The following is a 21,650-nucleotide window of genomic DNA, read 5'->3' as shown; positions in this document are numbered from 1 at the left end:
ACCAAGAAGGAATAGGCCGAGGTGCTAGCTCTACCTTGTCCTTATCCGAACAGCTGTGGGAGGTTGGAAAACGTGAGGGGAGAAAAGACCAATTATCTTCCCTGGATGAATACAGTGTCTTCGCTCTTTCAAGGAGTGCTTTGGTATCAGGAGTTATAGTTTTATCTAATGCAAAAGAATAAAACTTGTTCTTTTCCAATGAGCCTGAAAGCTTCAGGTCTGTCATCCTCTCGTCACGTTCCCGAAGGATAAAAGACAAGGAACTATTGGACTTGGGAGATATGTGTTTGTCTTCTCCGTCCTCATCTGAATCAGACTGCACTTCTCCAGGTTCCAAATCTTGGCCAAGGCGTTTGCGGATGGTTTCACGTTTTGCAATATCACTTGGGAAAGTCATATTCATTCTAAGTGCATCGGACTTTATCCTTCTTTCCCAGCGGTGCATCAACTCCTCGTCACAGCCAAGCAAAGTTGTCTTCAGCTTTGGGAGCTCAGTGTCAGAAGACTGAACATGTGTCAGTCCCAAACTGTTTTTTAATGACTCTGTGTGTGAACATTTCTCATCTTTTGTTGGAGATTTTCTGTCTTTGTTTATAACTGATACAGAAATATGGGCAGTTTCATCTTCCTCATTTACACAAAAGTGACCATGTCCTATTGAGGGTGTTATACTCTGATAAAGGTCTTCATTCAACTTTTGGGAACTTGGAAAGTTGCGCTCTCTTTTTGCAGTGACTATTTCAAAGCCCAAATCCTCAACTTTCTTTCTTTTACTGGAAGACAAGTCATCATTGACCATGTCCTGAATTGATTTTGAAACATCGTGCATGATATAATCCTTTCCAAATTCATGAGTCTCAATACCTGCTGGGTTTTCAAACTTGACTAAATTATCAGGATCGGTAAGCTTGGGTTGGAGCCAGCTACTCTGTTCAATTTGTTTTGTGCAAATGTTCTGGTCAATGTGCACATTGTGTTCATCTGTGTCATTTGAGTCCCTGCATTTCCCTTGTTCATTTTCAGACAAAACCGGTTTCTGTTCTTTTAATTCATCCAAATAAAAGCTGCCATCGTCTAACATCTTTGTGAGACTGGAGCTGTTTTCACTTTTTGATTCTGCTAAATCCATTTTTAGGTAAGTAGAGTCCAACTGATCCAAAGAATCTTCAGGCAGCTCCCCGAGCCGTGACTGCTGCTCCAGAGAAAAGTCTACAGAGTTGATTTCACAGTCTCGTCCATCATTAGGACTGATAACTGAAACCATCCTGACACATTTATCCTTGTGGTGCTCCTTTTTATGCATCCCTTTTATCGAAAGATTCTTATCCAAGTCTGTCTCTTTAGCATTGTTCCATAGTTTGTGTAGTCCAGGTTTAACAACATCCTCCTCACTAGTTCTCTTCTGCCTATCAGCTTTCCCAGAGTCTTCAAACCGCCTTTTCCTTGCTGCCAAACGGTCAATATCGACAGAAATACAACTGTCAAATCCCATTTCAGATTTACCATGTTTTTTGGATTTGATTTTAGCATCCTTGTCAATAATCTCCACTAAGCTGTGCATATGTTTGTCTCTGGGCACCTTTACATGCTTAGTAATATCACTTTTTGATGGTTCTGAGCAGAATGGAGGAGTCCTCTGGTCAGCTGAAGGTGATGCCAATCTAGGACTGTCACTCCCACCCCTCGGTATTGTTTTTTCTTGGACAGATTGCCCAATCAATTTTCCTTCTTTCTCTTTCACGCGTGTTAATTGCACAACACACGGCAGAAGATCTAACCTTCCTTTGCTCAAGCCTTCCTTTGGAATTTTAGTGCTTTTGCTTCGAAGGACAGACTCAGGGCTAGCATCTCGTTCAGGTACAAGTTCAGGTTCAGGTTCCGGTTCTGTCTCACATGCTTGGATAATGGGTGATGCAACTTTTAGCTTCTTAAGCCTCTGCTTCTCACTTTTGTCTTTGTCCCCTCGATCTTTACGTCCAACCCGCTTCTCCTTTTCAACCAAATTCCCTCTTTCAACTTCAAAGACTCGATCCTTTTCAAGTTTGTCAGTTTTAATATATCTTTCAGTGCGTGCCTTTTCAACTTTTTCAAATCTGGGTGGGGAGATTGAACTGCAGCTACCACTTCTTTCAGAAGATCGGCAACAAACACGACGATCTGAATCACTTGGTATCCTCTCAGAGAGCGAAGGAGATGCAGTAGGGCTTGCAGGTCGACGAGCGGCCACGTGAGATGGGCTTTGGCTACGCTCAATGGTCCTCCGTCCATGATCCCGCCCACGATCCGTTTCAAAGCGCTCCCTCTCTCTTTCACGTTCCCGTTGCAAATAGCTGTATTTGCGAATGTCCTGCTCATATGGGTCAGCTCTGAATTCTCGATATTCACGGGGTTCTTCAAAGTATTGTGGATCATAGTAATCTGCCTGATATGGGTCCCATTCTGTGTAGAACTCCCGACTTCTGGCAGGGAATTTGCGACGTGGATCTTCAGTATATGTTCCTGGTGTTCGTACATTTTCGTAATACTGTCTTTCTGCTTGAAACTCGTATTGAGTTCGTCGATCATCCCTGCCAAGAGATAAACCCAAACACCAGGATATCAATTTCTCACTCATTGACATGAATAATGTTTAACACTAGACAGTATTAAGCCACAATTATTATTCCTGAAGAAAACTACAAACCTTCTTTCAGAGAGAATGTCATAAAAGTCTCGAATGTCCTGCCCAGATGCCTGCATTGAACGATAAAACGCCATCTGACTTTCCTGATTGGCAAAGTCCACCTAAAAAAAAAAGGGTCAGTTGAAATTTTCACATGATGTCCGGAATTAAGAAAACAAAAACATTACAGAGCAAAATTTAAGAGCAAAGTTTTGTTTCCCCCACCTTGATTTTACTGCCGCCTATCTTCCATCCTTTTGTGTCTTTGACAGCGGCTTGTGCATATTCAATGTTGTTATACAGGATCAACGCCATTCCTTTCATTCTGTCAAATACAACCTGCGCAAGACAGAGGAAAATAGAGTCCAATGTTGCCAGAAAGTAAAAAATGTGCAACTGTAAGGGGGAAAAAAGACTTACCTTGACAACATGTCCATAGCGGCAGAAATGACGAGTAAGAAACTGCTCAGTTGTGTTTGAAGCCAATCCATCCAACCAAACACACGTTGTAGGCATACTCTTTCCAAAGCCCAGCTGAAAAAAGGAAGGATAAAATAAAAAGATTGCAAATATTTGATCCAACATCAAAACTTAAAGAACAGTTTTTATAAATCGAGCTCATAAATAATACTAGCATGGTCGTGAAAGACAAGAATGTGGTAGTTAAGGCAAGATTCTAAATGTAATTAATGTGATAAATCTCACCTTTAATCTATTGTTACCAAGGTACTCTCCATCCATCTTCTTTATAGCCTTACAGACACTGGCAATGTCGCAGTATTGTAGAAAGGCATACTGTGGGGCTCCATTCACCTTCTTAATGTCAATGTCCTTTGCACAATAATGAAAACAGAAAAAGGCTTTTATTAAGCATTGTCATCTCAAACTACGCAGCATGGTAACCATTGCCTATATGGATATATTCCCAACCACTTCACAGCATTAACCTACCACTATTTCTCCAAAGCGTTGAAAGATGTTAAGCAGGTCATGGTAAGCCGTGGACTTCTCCAGGTTTCCAATAAATAATGTTCGTGTGGCCTTTGGATGAAACTCGTCTATCCTCTCATCCAAAGGACGAAACTCGTTCTCACTTTCAGTCTCTGAAAAAAATACAGCAAGTGACCATTTGAATCTTTTGCGTTTTATCGCTTCATGTTTGTGCTGCAATACAGTTAAAGATCAGAACTTACCGGGGCCATTCCAGGCTGTGACCTCGATTTGCATGCCAAAAAAAAGCTTTCCCTTTGATGCTCCAAGTGCTTTTTCTTGGTCCTCTTGCTGGCGGAAAAAGACAAGCCCGTAGCGCTCCTCTGAAGCTCCGTGGATTTGTACGGATGTGACTTTTCCATGTTTCTTAAATTCATGGAACAAACCATCCTTCAGGCTCGTATCTGTAGTAAACCAGTCAAATGAGGTATTAAGTATGTTTATTGAAAATGTAACACACTATCAAATGCTAAAGTCTTGATCTTTCATAAAATGTGTCATTATTTGAAGGGATGAACAGAAATACAATGCACTTCTATTATTGCATGAAAAAAAGCTATTTGTTGCACACCATGGGAGCACCTTATGACTAACCTGTAGAGCGCACAGGAAGATTTTGGACCTTGATGCCAAAGCTTTTACGTGGTTCATCCTTGTCAAGGGAGGATAAAGGAAGTGCTGAGGGTGCTGGAACAGCAGCAGATTGCACTGAACGTGCCGGGGAGTCATCACTTGAGCTACTGCTAGAATCACTGAAGCAAAAGAGAAACATGGACTTAGATCTTGTTGCAAGTGTCACAGTCTGTCATCGTTCTGTTACTGGAACTGGTTGTTGCCTTTGTTTTATGATCGTTTTATATATATATATATATATATATATATATATATATATATATATATATATATATATATATATATATATATATATATATATATTTGCAGTGTCTCACTGCAAAAAAAGATTGATGTGTATATACAATATATATATATATATATATATATATATATATGTATATATATAATATGTATATTGTATATACACATCAATCTTTTTTTGCAGTGAGACACTGCAAGTGCATAATGCCCTGCCCCTGAAAAATCATTCATAGATTGGATAATATTTGTTGAAAACTCTACCAACAGCAGTTAAAATGTAATTTTTGTGAATAAAAAAAAATGACAAAATGCATTTGTTTGGTCCAATCCGAGGTAAAAAAAACAACTAGAATACTTATTGTATTGAACAGGCAGTAATATGCACACATTTCAGATTTAATATATAGTGATGCATGTGCACAATATATCATGCAATGCACTGACAATGAATGTGTCCTTCTACCATTGAAAAAGCACAGAGGAAAAACACCTTCTTCCCCCCCCCCCCCAATGTATCATCATCATCTGGTTATCAGTATAAAAAAGATGGATTTGCACGTCACTGACAAATTCATGGCTGCCTTGGGCGCCTTTTTAATCCAACCGTTCCCATGCCTGTCTCAGCGTTCAAAGCCCTCTGCTGTTTGTTTCCTTCTCACTTTCTCCTCCTGTGCTCAGACACTCCCGGAAGTGCTGCTGACGGAGGCTGGCCTGTGGGAGTGGGCAGGCAGCCAGCACTGGCCAGAAATTTCCAGTTCCAACTGGATCTCACGGAGGGGGGGTGAGCCATTACACATACAGAGGTAGGCAGTGAAAAAAATATATATACCAGCCGTCTCCTGAAATTCCCCACAGAGCACTACCTCGTCAAACCACATGTGTCGCTACACGCCACTCAGAGCCGGCCACTCTGCTGTGGCCAAAAGGTGATGCGGTTATCCAGAAAATAAACAACTGGAGCGAGGAGGGGGGTTATGTAGTGGAGTAAATCTCATGGCCAGACACGTTGGTTATGTTTTTAAAACTGCAGATCCCACTTGATCATCCCAGCCTTTTGTTATTTAGGCATTTCTTGAACAATTACTGTACAACAATAACCCAACATCTACATTCACAAGAACCTGGACACAAATGTAGCAAAACTCTCCGGTGCAAAACAAATTGCTCTGTTTTGAATTCAACATGCTAATTTAGCTGATGCAAGATCCACATGCATCACAAAACTGACAGACATGTAGACTTCAGTTCAAAGTATAGCGCTAATAAACACATTCAGACTCCGACCAGCAATCAATTACTCAGTCAACAACCTTGTAAAAGCAGATTTGTCATTTGAAAGATTCACGAGTACAAAGTTCACTCACAGAAAAAGGGTGGAACGGAATTTGCACACGCAGCACTGCTTGAAAGGTCTACAGAATTTGAATTGGAAATTCTATGCAACGTGAAGTTCGGCCATGTTGTTGGGTAAGATGGTTCTTTTATAACACCATTTGAAAATAATAAAATAAATGCTACAGTATCTTTTGAGGAAACAGACGTGACCTGGTATTAGGAGATATGATATATTGATGGTTATTGTTATAAAAATGTTGTTTTAACTTAAAATAACAACAACTCTGCTGCAGTGTTCACAACAGCCAATATATATGTTTGGGAAATTGCATCAAATCGTAGAAGATGGTATTATGCAGAGATTACGACATTTTGTAATAAACCCCAATTAATGTACCCGTATAGAAATCTTTCCTCCCCCTTTTCTTCTCTAATGAAATACTTCACACCTAAATACTCTCTCCCAGCCACGTCACTGGTCTCATGGCTCCAAAACAGCGATAGCTCAGCAGAACGGAAAGCTTTCCTTTAGAGCGCCACGACATGAACACACACCACGAATCTGCCCACAAAGACAGATGGAGTTTTTATTTTCCATAAGGCAGTCGGTGATGGAAAAAATCAAGACATTGATTTGGTGAATGTGGTTTTATCATAAACACACCATCTTAGCAATAAATTCCTATGTATTCTGCCTTGTACATGGTCACATTGTTTAGTAATTAATGTTCCACAGCAGGGTTTGCACTGCAATGTGCTTCAAGGCTGCTTTCGTTGAGGCTATGATGAGCCCTGGTAACCAAACGCATCCTTCATTAAAAAAAAAGCAGAATATCGGGTTATAACTGAGCAGACTGGTGTGCGTAAAAAACATCTGTATGGTTATACTGTAGCTGCCTGGTGCAGTCAGGCGATATAATGAAGGCAAACGGCCGCTAATTTGATCGCATGGTCAGTTTTTGTTGACTAATGTATGTCAACTTCTCAGCGGAATAGTGGTTACATAACCTTCAAAACGAGCCATGTTGCACACATTAACATTAACTTGGATGTGTCCCTTTTTGATTGGCTGATTGGATTCTGTGAAATTAAGGATTACAACCAGATAGTGCAGATTTCCTTCTTAAAGTACTCGGTGCTCTGTCCAGCCCTGACTGGGACGCACAAAGGTAAACAACAGCCACGCACAAGGGAAGAAATCTTGACAGCTTCACTCACCTGCCACTCGTACTGCTGCTGGTACTGCTGACTGAGTCGGAACTGGAGGAGCGGCTGTGGGAGCCTGACCCACTGTGGGAGCGCGGCGGACGGGTCGCCTGACTCGCCAGCCTCTGAGGAGATGGATTTCGCGAATGCGTCGAGTGTGGGGACCGGCTGCGACTGTGGCGGTACGACCGCTCCCCGCGCCGCCCCCTGTCCTCCCTGTAAAGGTCCCTGTGCACCACACTGGCCAAAGTAAAGGGTTCCCTGGTGCGAGACTCGTAGCGAGGCTCCGGCGTCTCAAAGCGACACGGGCTCCTGCTGTGGGAGCGGAAGAAGCCGACCACGCTGGATGTAGATCCTCCGCTTCCTGCCGGCGGGGCCCCTGCTGGTCCTCCCGTTCCCGTGGTGCCGACAACAGCGCTGACGATAGTCCCACTGACTCCCGATGGCGGCACCGTACCACCTCCGCTGGAGGTACCAGACCCGCTCCCAGCTGTGCTCAGAGTCCTCTCTCTCGCATCGCGATAATAGTCTGTTTCGTAGTGCCGCTGGCGTTCAAAACTGCTACCGGGACGCTCGTGATGTCCGTAGGCACTGTGATCGTACGCCCGATCCCGACTTTCAGCCGTCCTAACAAACGGAGACAGAGCATCACGTTACGGTTGCATTCAAGGCAGCTGCTAGCATCAGACACTAGGCAAACAATCATCAGGTGTCTCTGGTGGGTTTTCACTTAATTAGACACATGGGAAGACAGGGCACTTAAGTGTTTAAGAGATTGTTCTTCTTTTAGCCTACACACTGAACTACAAGAGGATTCAATTGATGAACTGGTTGAGACAGCTGAGCATGTCTGAACCATCTATGGCTTGGAGATGAAATGGATCAGAGCCGTCTGCCACAAAGATGCTGTCAGGTTTTTCCTGGAAGTGTTCACACAAAACTGTTTAAAACTACTTTTCTCTGAACGCAAATGTGTTATAAGTCAATGGTTTATCAGTTCAAAGCATCAACAGAGATGTATAACTATACCCTCATGAAAACTGCACACACTGTGATGAAAATACAAAAAGCAGAGAATGACCGGAAGAGATTTTTAGCAAAAGGCATGCATTAAGTGTTTAAAAAAGGGAGAGAGATCTGGAGAGTATTTTAAAGTATTATTGCAGGATGTGTGACTTGCAAAAAGCTGTATTTGAATAAAAAAAAGAGAGACGAGAGATTCATGCCTTGATAGATTGTCGAGTCATTCTGGTCTTGTAACTACAACAAACGCAAGTTTGTTTCGTTTTATCGGTTATCTGGGAGGCTTTGTTGAAGGTTTCTTGGATTTGACTTATGACAAGCCTTTTGTTTTATAATGTTACACAATTTAACTCCACTTGTTCTCTTGGAAAAAAAGGTCTTCAAAGAATCTTTTATGGAGACGCACACTTTAAAAAAAAAGAGATGCTATTAAGGACATTCTGTTCAGACCCGAACATCCGCGTTCTGAATAAAGCAATCAGAATTTAATTTGATAATACGACTGTGTCATTATAGCAGTCATATTACCAAACTCCCAGTAATGAGCAGGACAGGACAGCAATTACCTCTGTTTGAATTCAGATCAAATTATAGTCAGCAAATTAGCGATGATGTTCCAACGCAGGGCGGTTTATGGTTTGATTTAACAAGTCTTACAAACCCTCGATGATTTTATTCTTTGTCCGGTTCAAACAAGAGGACGGAAAAATATCAAGAGTCTCAAAGGTGCCGGATGTTAGCGGTAAATAATTTCTATATTTGAACGGCAATTTCTATATAATCCTTTCTATATAAATATATAGAAAAACCTTACTTTCAAATCGTACAAAACCAATTCCAAATGCTGTGTTTTTTTCAAGTGTTAATAAATTGTTAATATAAATGTGCCTATGTAATCATAGAAATCAAAGCTTCCTATGTGGGAAAAACATAATGCGATGTAGCGTTCAAACCAGAAATCATGTAAATATGGTTGGTAAAACCAACCAATGTGCACAGCGTCTTGTTGGACTCGTGTCTTAATGCCTGTATCGTCCAACTGCAACTTCCTAGAAGGTAGCGAGGGCATATTTTAAGACCCTTACTTCCTCCTTCTTCCATCCCCAATATTTACAGCTAATGTCTACTTATAATATTAATCTTGATATATATAATTAATCTTATAATATCAAGTGTGTATCAAGCCAATTCCCTAACTGGGTTTCTCCTTGCTGATAATTGATGCAGACATCCAAACCTTTGGATCTTTTGATTGATTTGGACCACCAGAAATGTTTTGATTACATCCGTTAGGATATGTCTAGTCAAATGTTGTGCCTGCTGAGTTGCATGCTGCTTTAACTGTCTGTGCCAACAAAGAACGGTACGCCTCAAAGACATTTGCAACATGAAGAAACTTCTGAAAGTGTTGATCTTATTAAAAGAGAAGTCAGCCACATCCTTTGGTTGTGGAAATGGGGCCACAATGCTTTTTGTTTGGAATTTCAAAGAAAACATGTGTAATTGATTTTATAGGCTTCCTTGTGTGGTGTTTTTTTGTTTTTTGATTTCCCAACCTTCTCGTGCTACAACCTTTAAAAGATGTGCAGTGTTGTCTTTTCACGAGAGCTATGTCAAATGCTTTGGGTGGTGTAAGAAATCACCAGCTGATGGGGGAAACGGGTCCCAGCCTGAGCTTTAGAAACCATGTCCTGTGGGTTATACAAGGGGCGAACAGGAGGCTGCTGGCTGTTCTCTGAAGATATATGGCTCAAGCATCTTCCTCTGCATCACTGATGCCCTGCGATGTCTTAAAAGGCACTTTGGTAAATGATCCATAAGATGAGTTTCCTAAAATGCCCAACCTGACCTTTACAACAGGCTGAGAATGTGTTCCTCATAATCACAAGCCTTTCTTGAGAGGACTTTGATGGACTGCATTCATCCGCTAAGCTTAACCCTTTGTCACATTTGTTTTTAACTCTTTTAAGGATACACTATTTAGGTAAGTGCACATCTAATCTCAATGACAAGGGTTAGTGAGTGTGCAATAATTGAGCACTAAATTGTGTGGATGCTGTGACGTGGCCAATCTGTGTAAAACATTGGAATATATGTATCGTATAGACACAAACAACGTCAATGTATTAGCTTATAAATGGAAGTCTTTCAATAAGTCTTTCCAACAAAAGGCCTTTGCCATAAGGCGCGAGAACAAAAGACTGCCTGGTCTGCAGATAGTCGACTGGATGCTGAGGATAAATTGGTTGAAGGAGCTGGCACTATGTCTGTATTTCACTGCACTATACGTAAAGTACAGCGGGTCAGGGGCAAATTCTGTTTCATCTTATTTGATTTAATCATCCGTCTGCTGGATTCATGAATAACATCTATGGTATAACGATGTATGCAGTGAAATTGATGGATTACCTTGACCCCTAGATGCTCCCGAAAATGCTAATTTGGTGGCGCAGACTCACTGCTCAATAGATAGCCTTCAATTTCACTTTACACAAAACAGGTTCTACATTATTCATGAAGCTTAAAATAATTCAGTTGGACTTTTTTTTATTTATTTTTTTCATCAGATTTTCCATCAGTGTTTGATTATTAGTCTGCTCGGGTGCATGCTAAACACATCAACTGTTTTGGGATTACGGGGACAGCATAATCATATGGATGCATTCCAGCAGCATGCTAAGAAGGTATCTTATGTGGAGACTCAGTCGCGTGAGAGCAATACATGCATACAAATTACAACTATTTATGTTAGATATCCTTCTGCTGTGCAAACCAAGAGTTAAACTGTGCAGCTGTGGGGCAATTTGCAATAACTAGCAGACTAAAGCAAACCACAGAGCCTTGGTTGGATTCCTACCATTTTGTCATTTTTTATCATGATTTTGAGATATATATATACATATATATATATATATATATATATATATATATATATATACATATATATATATATATATATATATATATATATATATATATATATATATATATATATATATATATATATATATATAGTGACATAGTATAAATTATCAGAAACCTTAGGGAAAAATAGTGTATTAATCAAATAATTGAAGAACTGCTTTTGGTTATTCCAGTAAATAAACTATGAATTAAGGTGATCCATCAAACGAAGCCACAATCCTGTAAAGACAGCACTGCCATGAATCAGTCCCGTTTATTGATTTGCAATGTTCCCATCAACAGTCCAATACAATCAGAAATTAAATAAGCACTGATAGCGCAGTATAAATGCTCGAGAAAAGTCTCTGACCGTTGGGAAATTTCTACCATCTCACGGCAATTATCGTGTTATTGTACATGGAGACATTAAAATCCAGTCAGGGACTTGTAATCTCTCTACCTGCACATTTCCCGACAAGGACTACGACCAACTCACTAGTAAGAGTGAAATTCTACACAAATAATCTTAAATTAGTTTTATTTCTCAGGAGTTTAGGAATCAAATGTAGAATCTGCACCCTGTGGCATTTTATACCAGATTCATATTCTTCTCTTATCCCAGAAAAAGGAAGCTGAAGACGTTTTAAAACTGCAGCTGCAAGGCAGGAACAAAAGATACTGGTGCTGGAACTAATGATTGCTTTCATTATTGATGAATATCATGTTTATTATTTTTAATTAAATCAATCAATCATTTGGTTTATGAAATGCCTTTGTCAATGTATTTTCCCTCCAGAGCCTAAAGCAACATTTCAAATTTGGTTTTGTCCGTCCAGAAGCCTAGACTTCAACCGTGACGTATTTAATTCAAAATGATGAAAAATCATTCAATTGTTTTGTATTTTTAGTTGATAAAAATGTTTTTCAATTAAATGAAATAATCTTTCTCCTTATTAATCAACTGATATTTTTTACCATCAAATATAGGGAGAAGTAAAAATCCTAAACTAAGCTAGACAAAGCTTGAATTAGAAGCAATCTAAAGGGTTGATTTAGAGTTATTTCATTCTGTCTCACTGTTTAAGACATTAGGGGGAAAAAAATCCTTATTTCTTTAATTCTATTATTATTATTATTATTATTATAATTATTATTATTATCATCGTGGTGGACCACCCCCACTTTTCCCTGCACATATTGTAAATACAAGTATCTGATGAATCTTTGAGTCTTCAAATCTTTTGAATCTTCCACAGCCCAGTCCTTTTGTTATATTAAAGACAGCTTTATAAAATAAATAAAAATGGAGGGTGGACAGGAGCTGAACGTGGGGTCAGGTGAGAGGAAGAGAAAAGGAAAACAACACAAGGTAAGGTTAAGATTTCGGCATATAGACACACTGGCAGTAATAGCAGCCTATGCACCGGCTACTTCGGTTAGTGGGGGAAATGGAGAGAGACAGGGGTTCAACCAGGGGGTTAGAGAGGACAGCTAAAATACACAGGGCAGGACATACCAACCTTTTGAGAGAGTGGTAACTTGACCTAATATTCCAAATACAATCTAGGGAGACAGAACTTTGTGAGCAGAAAAAAAAAAAATGGGCAAAAATGTTGAGTGGAGAGGAGGAAAATACAAAGGAAGCAAAATTGTTCACATTAGAAAACGTAATCCTCATCTTCAGGGCAAAGGACCTCTTGCACTTAACGAGACGAGTGTCCGTTTTAACGACGAAAAAACAAAGTTGGCCTTGTACGGATCCAGGGTAGGATGTTTTGTATGCTGGAAAATGTCAATTTGAGTTCATATAACCATCCAAATGTAGGGGAGGGGGAGGAATGAGTCCAGTAAAATGAATGCATGATATCCATAAGTCCCTCTTCAGAAGGTAGTGCACAATTGATTCCCCAACGGCAATGAAGGACGTGATGGGGGGAAAATCTTGCATCTTCAGTTTGTGAAGTCTTGGGCATTCCACGACGGCCACACAGTGCGCCGGAGTAGAGTAGAGTAGAGTAGTGTAGTCAAATTCCTTTTGCAGAGGGAGGGAAATCTGCCCGTGACAGATGAAGAGTGAAAACATGTCTCTTAATGGTAATCCAGATTCTTGTTCGTAGCACTGTATTCATTCCCGGGGTGGAGAACATTCATAACAGTTCTGAAGCTCGTGGATGTTTATGTCTGTTGTCTATCTCCGTGACAAGTCCAAACCGAAGCCCAAGTCAATGGGGAAATGCCGTCGATTGGTGCAACTTTGTTCACCGATTCTGTGTGCGTTTGTATCCGTGTTTAAATTATAGTTCCACGTTCAGGAAAGGAGTGGGTAATCTGGGTAATCCACAGACTTGAGGTGAGGCAGGTTATCTCCAGCAACTACTTTTCAGTCCCGATTTCCATCATTCTTCTTCGAATTGTACGATCCAAACATTAGTCCGTGTTGGTCTGCATTAGATTTGGAAGTCTCATTCTTCGAAAGGGAAAAAATAATCTCCACAAAAATGAGGCAAGGAAAAGAAAAATGAGAAAAAAAAGTTACTTGCTCACTGTTTTTGTTGTCTGTACTTAGTTGGATCACCAGTGGAGGTCTCCCAGCACTCAACTTGTAATGCCCTGATTTTAGATATGATCCCAAATAAAACAACGGAAAAAAAACAAAAGAACCAAGAAAGCAACCCATACCTTTAGCATGATAGCTTATCCTTAAAGTGTCTGGCCAGCGTTAATCCAACAGAGAGGGATAAATATCCTGTGTCGGTTATCCTCATGACTCCAGCTTGCAAGAGGCGTGAACGGTAATCAAAAACCAAATTAGACTAATCCAAACAATGTTGTTTTTTTTGTTTTGTTTTTTTACATATAACGTGTGAATCTTGGTTGTTTTGTTACATGAGGAAAAAGAGCGACATTAATCCACAGAGCAGGGCGCGTAACTCCAGATTAGGGGAATCCCAGGGATGGCTGCTGGACCACTCTCTTTTTCTCACCACCCCTCCCCCCACCCGCCCTCTCCAGCAATCTCCTATAATCCTGGGAAATTTTACCATATCCAATCTTTTTGCCCCGTACTTTCCACCTAACAGAGATGCTTTAAGATCGCAAAGATAATCCCGACGTAATAAACTATTGGCTATTCCTTGAAGTAATAGATGCACTTGTGTATAATCATGCTTTCATCACTTATGGAATATATCCGTGTCGACCCGAGAACGCCCCTCCCCCGCCCTAAACAAGTAAATGAATAGATGGTGGGAAGATGCTTGGAGGTAAGGTGTAAGAAACCACGGTTTCCCCCTGTCTTCAGAGAAACTTTGTCCACTTACCCGTCTAGTCTGCGTTCATAGCGTCCATCTCTGCTGTGGAGCGACGTGGGGGGCCCATACACGGTCCCCCCTGCCGCCCTTGTGAACCCTGATACATCCCGGCCACGAGAGCCTAAGGACAGACTATCGTCCAGCCCTCTCGCTGCAGTAGGAATTGTGCCTGGTTCATTGTAATCAGTGCGCAGGTCTCTGTCCCCCATCTTGTTGATAGCATTATGAGCCTTCTGAGCACTTTTAATGTCCACAAAATCCACAAAGGCTGCGACTCCACCTTCTGAACCCCGCTTGGGCAGGACCTTGACACTCTCCACACGTCCATATCTGCAGAGAACACAGTGGAAAACACGAGGTGATCACCAGGTTTTCAACTGCAAGTATGGGGCTTCAGTGTTTATGAATTTGCAAAGTGTACCGTTTTTAATTCACAGTAAAAATTGATGACACCTTTTTTCAAACGTAATACTGTGTGTGTGTGTGTGTGTGTGTGTGTGTGTGTGTGTGTGTGTGTGTGTGTGTGTGTGTGTGTGTGTGTGTGTGGTAGGATTTAAAGGTGGCATTGCTCCCCTTATTTTCTGCTCTGTGGTACTTTCTTCCTTCAAGGCAACAGTAACCCAGCAACTGGCACATTGCACGTCAGTAAATGTATATATTTTCTGACATTAGCATGTTGTCTATAGGAGGAGGGTGTGCTCATAATATAATAGCTACTGGAAAGCGCACATATGAGGTTTGGGCAGAAGAAAGAAGAAGAAAAAAAGAGAAAAAAGAGACGTGACATTTCCTGATTTGCTTTGTGTGGGTTTGAAAAAAAAAAGCAATTCAAATTCAAAATGCATTATGCATGTCTTTATAGCTTCTTCTGTTGCATTATTAGAAACGTATTGTGGTTACATGTTACATTTATAACATCATTCAACCTTTTTTTCCCTCCCTCAACAAAAAACTGGTAAAAAGATTTATCATTTTGCAGTAATATGTATTTATTATTACAGGAAGGTAAGGGTCCCATTGTTTCCTGAATCATTCTCTTGCTCAGTGATGGTTGAATTAACTGATGGAAATGTGCGAGCCCAGTCTGGGGTTACAAAGCCTGCCATCATCTTTGTCCGTTGATTTCCCCTCCTCCCCCTCCTCCCTCACCCCGCCTTTCGGGACTGTAATTTCGCTGTCCGACGGAGACAGTCGGGGTGCCCATAAATGTATTGGCAATGCCAGTTCCCAACATTGAACAGCCTCCGACGACGACGCCATTTTAGAAAAGCTGTTCTCACTGCTTACTCATTCTGCCCGTCCCCCATCTTCAATGACTTCCATCACACATCGGGGATGTCGTGCACCTGCAGACTCCGACTACCTCTGCATGGGTTCAGCTGCAGCCGAGGCGGCGCGCTCAACGCGGCTCCAGATCCACCCACCCCCACCTCCGCTATTGCATTAACGTGCTGCCTCCCCAAACATACGCACATCATGGCACGGGCTTATGTAAAGAAAACGGCATATAGGTAGAGCATTATTGTGCGAGGCGGCATGAATCAGAGACATTGACCATGTTTGCAATTCACCCACTGCATCCATCCCTCTGGAAATAATAAGACCAAGAGAGCAGGGGGAATATGCATCATCCTTTGGAGAGAAATAGATCGATAGAGATGTATTTATTTATTTTTGAGGCACAAACAAAAGATCCTCTCGGTGACACTTTTAAACAGACATGATTTATTATGATTAATGTTGGTGATTTGGCAGCCTTCGTCCGATAGGCGCCGCCTACACCGTAACACTAAGGAACGCAACGTTGATCGTATAGACTGCTATTTTTCAGAGGTCTGGTCTCCGGCATAAGGACGGAGAGGCGGGCTGCTATTTCCTTGACAGCCGAGGAGAGAGAGAGAGAGAGAGAGAGAGAGAGAGAGAGAGAGAGAGAGAGAGAGAGAGAGAGAGAGAGAGAGAGAGTGAGCGAGAGAGGCGAGGGCGCGCAGACAACCGTAGCCACACACACACACACACACACACACACACGATCATATTTACATGTTTCTCTCCATCCGGGGATGACAACAAAGAGCCGAAAGCCCCATAAATGTAGCATTGGAGTTTTAATATGCACCAAACAAAAAAGCTCGATCAGATTATCGGAATTAAAATATCGATGTGTTTGCTGATTTTCTTTCAAATAATCAGACCACGCTGCGGGGTTGCAAGTCAGCAGCTGTGGGGGTGTGTTAGGGGGGGTGCAAACGCGGTAATAATGTAGCGAATACCCCCCCCCACACACACACACACACACACACACACACACACGCGCATTGTATGTGTTCATACGCGCACAAAGTAAACACGAGTAGCTACTGTAACGTTACGATGTTGCATGCGAGTTAACGCGCAGCGCCCCTCCTCCTCCCTCCCAATTTGCAAACAACGTTGTTGCAGCGTGGATGTCGCGTCACCTTTTTTTCTTTTTTGTAAGCTTTCACTGACTTGTGTAACATTTAGAGGAGGACACCAGAGAGAAAAACAAATAGATCCGGTTCTTGGAACAGCTACAGCGCACGCTGATAATAAATAGATACGTAGTGTGTCGATTGACTCTCTCCTCTGTGTGTGTGTGTGTGCGAGGTGGGGGGGGGGAGTCTACTGGAAGAGCTGACCCGACGAACCGGGTGGAACGCCGGGTCCCCGGTCGGCTCGCGGGCACCAGGACGCACGCGGCGACCAGACTTTTCACACCGATGTGCCAAACGATGCGGACTGCGAAGTGCACGATGCGAGCAGCTCGCCGGGCAGCCTGAAGTTTGTTTAACGCGCGCCTGCTAGCAATGTAGAAAACACACAGACACACAAATTGTAATAAAAAAAAACAATATTTATATTTTATATTTCACGGCACCCAGGTGAGATGACGGGGCTCCTGACCGGCCCCGTGGTCACCTGGCGGGAATGAACAGCCGCGCAGCACGAAAGTTACCGCTGCACCTACAAGTTATACTAACCGTGTCAAAATGACAACAACAACAAAAAAACATATGTCCGCAAGCGGGGGGGCTATGGACGTTTGTGTTTGTGTGTGTGTGTGTGTGTTTTTTTAAATCTCAGCTGAAATGCAGCGCAACGTTGTCGCTCATGACAGCACAGTTGCCAAATGGGACTTTGCTACAGGGGGAACCTCCTGCTTCATCCAGACTTCACTAAAAATGTGACACAACAGAGAGAGGGAGATGCTGTCCATGCACTCGTCGTTACATTATTACACAAACCCTCAGACACACACGCAACGCACATCGTTCATTTGTGTTTCCACTCACCTCTTGAAGTGCTCAATGATTTTCTCCTCTCGCACATTTTCGGGTAAATTTCCCACCCATAGATGTCTGGTTTCCCGGACCATACTGTGAGCTCCTGCTCCCCTCTCATACAGATGAGTTTGCGATGTCAGTTTCTTCCCGTGCAAAATAGAAGAGAAAAAATAAAAAGCTTTGCAAAAATAAAAACGCCAGACGGGAGAAGAAAAAAACACACAAAATTACCCTGGCGCAAATCATTGACTGGTCGCTGTGACCCAGTGTAAACCATTAGGCTGGATCCCCGCACACGCTGTTAAGATACTCTTCACTGTTGAAAGCGCGATCTTGCACCTCGTGAACGCGCTCCGGACTGTTCCCGTGACTAGGCGCGTCCCTGACACCATGCGACCTTTTGGGTGTCGAAAGAAAAGCATGTAGCTTCCTAAAAAGATGCAGCAACTTCGCTCTCGTAATGAGAGGCGCACCGCGCAGGCGTGGCTTTGTGTGTGAACTTCTTTTTTTCTCCCTGATGAGATCGTCTCCCGCCCCTTGCGCATGCGCGAGAAAACCCCTGGTTGAATGAAGGTGCTTTGACATCTGAGAAGCTTTGACTCTGCAAGAGGATCCCGTCTCTGCTCATCTGGTGTGGCAGTGTTGTTGTTTTTGTTGCACTCCGCATACAGTAACACACTTAATGAAGCAGATTTAGTATATTTTTTTGAATGTTTTGTTAATATACCCTTTTTGTATCAATGCACAGCAACATCATCACCCCACATTTATCAAGTGAGTCATATGTCTACATACAAAATAAAGAGTAGCAGGCTTGCTGCATCTAGGCTGTCAATCATTAATCACTGACTAAATACATGTAATTACTTGGTGCTGGGATGGACGCCAGCCTTCTGTGAATTTGTACAGAATATGCTTTTTAAACCATGGATGGATTGTCTCCAGAACTTAGGTTGACATTGTACATCAGTGAAACCAAATTACATGCAGGGATTTCATACATACGTGAGGGTTTGACGAGTTGACTCCTTCATTTAAAGTCTAGAACATTTTAGAACTGGAAACGTATGCCTGCAGGAAACGAAGAGCCCATTGTAGGTCCTTCTGAGTGTTAACGATTAGAACATTGAGGCTGTGATGAGCTTCAGTAAAATAATATGCTGTGACAAACTGTAAATTAAGATCTGTACAAAGTGCAATACAGTCATTGCTCTGCGGTTACAGAGCAGCCTCGTGACTCTGTAAACAGGATAGATTACGGTCTGGAAACTGTATTTCTCTGTTTAGGAGTTTGTTTTCCTCACAAACTGTCCCATAGATTAACCAGGAAATACATATATGTTCAAACTCATTTTTCTTTAGGCTGGTTTGTCAGCTGTGGGATTGACGCGTGGGGCAAAAACAAAGCATTCAGTCAAAACAAATGCCTTTGATATGCCTTTGACTCGATATATTTCAGAAGAAGAAACCCCGTAATATTCTTGAGCAGTGCATTGTTAGATCTGCTAGGATAGCTGCAAAAAAACGAAAACGAAAACCACAAAATGAAACAATCATGCTGACTGACATGATGACACATTACAACAATATGCAAAACTTGACCCAGTTCAACACAAAATTGGGCAATGAGAGCAATGTAACAGGCGTGAGACAACAAAATGTATTCATCTGCTCGTTGATTCATCAAAATTAGGTTTATAATGTCAGATTCCCTTGTCTGCCATTTGCTTGTAGTGCGCCGAGTTCATAGGACAAATGACGCTTGAACTAATTACTATATTACTACTATACTGCCAGTGGGCTGCAAAGTGGCTTAAAGGCTCTTCAGTCAAAAACCTGGTGCGAGCTCTTTTGTAAGCTAATAAGTAACATGAGCAATCAGGTCCATGTCCAAAGGTACAAAAGACAGTGATAAACATTAATGATGGGTAAATAAAAGCGCCGCTGTATTTTTTTCTGTGTCTCTGTTTTCATGATACAATCTTGTGTAGCCTAGTTAAAATTAAAATAAAAACGTTGTTTATATAATCTGGGGGGGTCCACATCTGAATTATGGGGTTAATTTACTCCTTTGTGAATTTTTGCCCATTGGAGCAGATTGTAAAAAAAAATTTTTTTTTAAAAAGCGATTTTTGAATTGAAGTTTGTTCCAGTCAAAGCTCTGTTACTACACGACGGCATTATTCTGCTTCTGTTGCTATATTAAGCACGCATATGAAAGGCCGAAGTGCGCTTGCGCTGAAATGCGGTAACAAGGGACACGCGCAACCGTTCTGCGCATGCGTCCGGCGTGCCTATCAGATGAGAACAGAAGGGGGGGGGGGAGCCTGGAAATGTACTGAGGGGGCTGACAGCGACTCCTCAGTCATTTCAATGGGCTGTGGCGCCGTGCTCGGCCGCTCGTGGAGAACGTCCTCTCCGTGTCGACTCGTCCTGATGTGGAACTTGTATGCAGTTTAAAAAAATAATCTAATAAACCTATCGGAGTACAATTTCCTAATTTGGTGGATCGACTAGACACCAAAACTAAAAATCCGCTTCAGTGATTCTCAGACCTGGATTATCTTGGGAACTGGACCCGTCAGGCTAAATGTGCCCACTGTCATTTCACACGCCTTTTCTTTTTTCTTTTTTTTTGACAAGGAATGACGGGACTGATAAAACAAAAAGCCATCTCTTGGAATATGTTTGTGCCGGTCCACAGCTCTCAATAAAGACACATCTATTTGGGCACATGAGGATGAATCCAACATGAGGATTCAATGAGATGCGGCTGCTTCTATAAAACAGGCACAACAAGCATGCATCATTGTTATTGAGAGAATGTCGCAAAGATGTGTTTGAAACAGCAATGACAGTTACAAACATCTCTAAAAAAAAAAAGGCGAGTGCATGAAATGAATGCACGTTGGCGACTTGTCTTGTATTATTATTATTATTATTATTATTATTGTTTTGTATATAGAGGTAGTTAATTTCAGAGGAACACCAAAGTAACCGATCCGTTTCTTTGTCTAGCGCCATTTTGTGTGTGACTTTACAGCACTAATGTTGTCGTCAGCCATTTTGCCTTTCCCTTTTTTTCTTTCTTTTTTTAAGTGGACAGCCACGGGAGAGACGAGTCGAAAGCGGAATGACAGCCTTTTTTTTTTTTTTAGGCCCATAGTGTTGTGTTGAGATGAAGCGCACTGCGATGCAATGCAATTAAAATAAACTCACCCGTTGCCTAAACTATTTGGAATGGACCTAATGTCTGCGTTTCTTCGTGGTTTCAGCTTTCTGTGCCTGCATAATGAGCTGTGGCGTCTTTAATAAATGATACACGTGTTTTGTTTTACTGTAAAAGAAAGAAAAACAATCTCGACGTGAACCATGTGTGATGGTCTTTTGAAATTCACAATGTATGTAATGTGGCCTACATTATAATAATATAATAATAAGATGTTTTTGTCGACTATATTTGGTGTGGTGCCGGTAGCTCTCTAGGGGGGAGATGAAAATGGGACTTCTATTACTGGAAATGAAATACAAAACATCCTTGAGCCTCCTTAAATCCCACCAGGTTAATGAGAATCAGCCGATTGAACATACACCCAAATGCAAAACTGTCTTATTTTGACCGACACCTTATGAGTAGGCTGTGACAAAAAGGTGTTGCAAGCTCTTGGGAACAATGAGGAGTTTGTAACTGGCACAGCAACATCTCCCAAAGATGACAGCATTGCTTCATCTAAGATGTAACACAGACTCCTAGAATAACGTCCAGCCAGAACTGCAGGCTTGTCCCTTGAGTCAATTAATGAATGACCAAGAAAATCAGTATGAAGAGAATAACGGACAGGAAGATCCCCAATGCTGAGGCAAAGTTTGAAAAGAAGCACAAAAAGCTGATTATTCATATACCTATTCCACATTTTATTATATTTTTAGATAACCTTTAAAAAAAAAGATATTTCATTTCAGAGTCGCTGTGCTATGATCCTTGAAAAAACATTACATTCTAAATACAAAAGTGTTCATTGTTGGTGTATATTAGGCCTT

The 21,650-nt window shown here is 41.6% G+C and overlaps 1 protein-coding gene across 1 annotated transcript; it reads right to left on the bottom strand.

Moving 5' to 3' along the window:
• Positions 1-1,788: 1,788 nt before the first annotated feature.
• LOC306743363 (msx2-interacting protein-like) lies at positions 1,789-17,701 on the bottom strand (the record flags this gene model as incomplete). Its single annotated transcript, XM_079225867.1, is given in 14 exon segments — positions 1,789-1,896; positions 1,982-2,567; positions 2,684-2,784; positions 2,888-3,001; positions 3,083-3,196; positions 3,368-3,493; positions 3,614-3,765; positions 3,856-4,056; positions 4,247-4,404; positions 7,082-7,384; positions 7,530-7,566; positions 7,569-7,696; positions 14,317-14,637; positions 17,619-17,701. Coding segments are annotated over 14 exon segments (2,532 nt in total).
• Positions 17,702-21,650: the final 3,949 nt, after the last annotated feature.

The sequence above is a fragment of the Taurulus bubalis genome, assembly GCF_910589615.1.
Source record: "Taurulus bubalis genome assembly, chromosome: 11".
Lineage (NCBI taxonomy): Eukaryota > Metazoa > Chordata > Actinopteri > Perciformes > Cottidae > Taurulus > Taurulus bubalis.
This window is presented reverse-complemented; position numbering and strand designations above follow the sequence as displayed.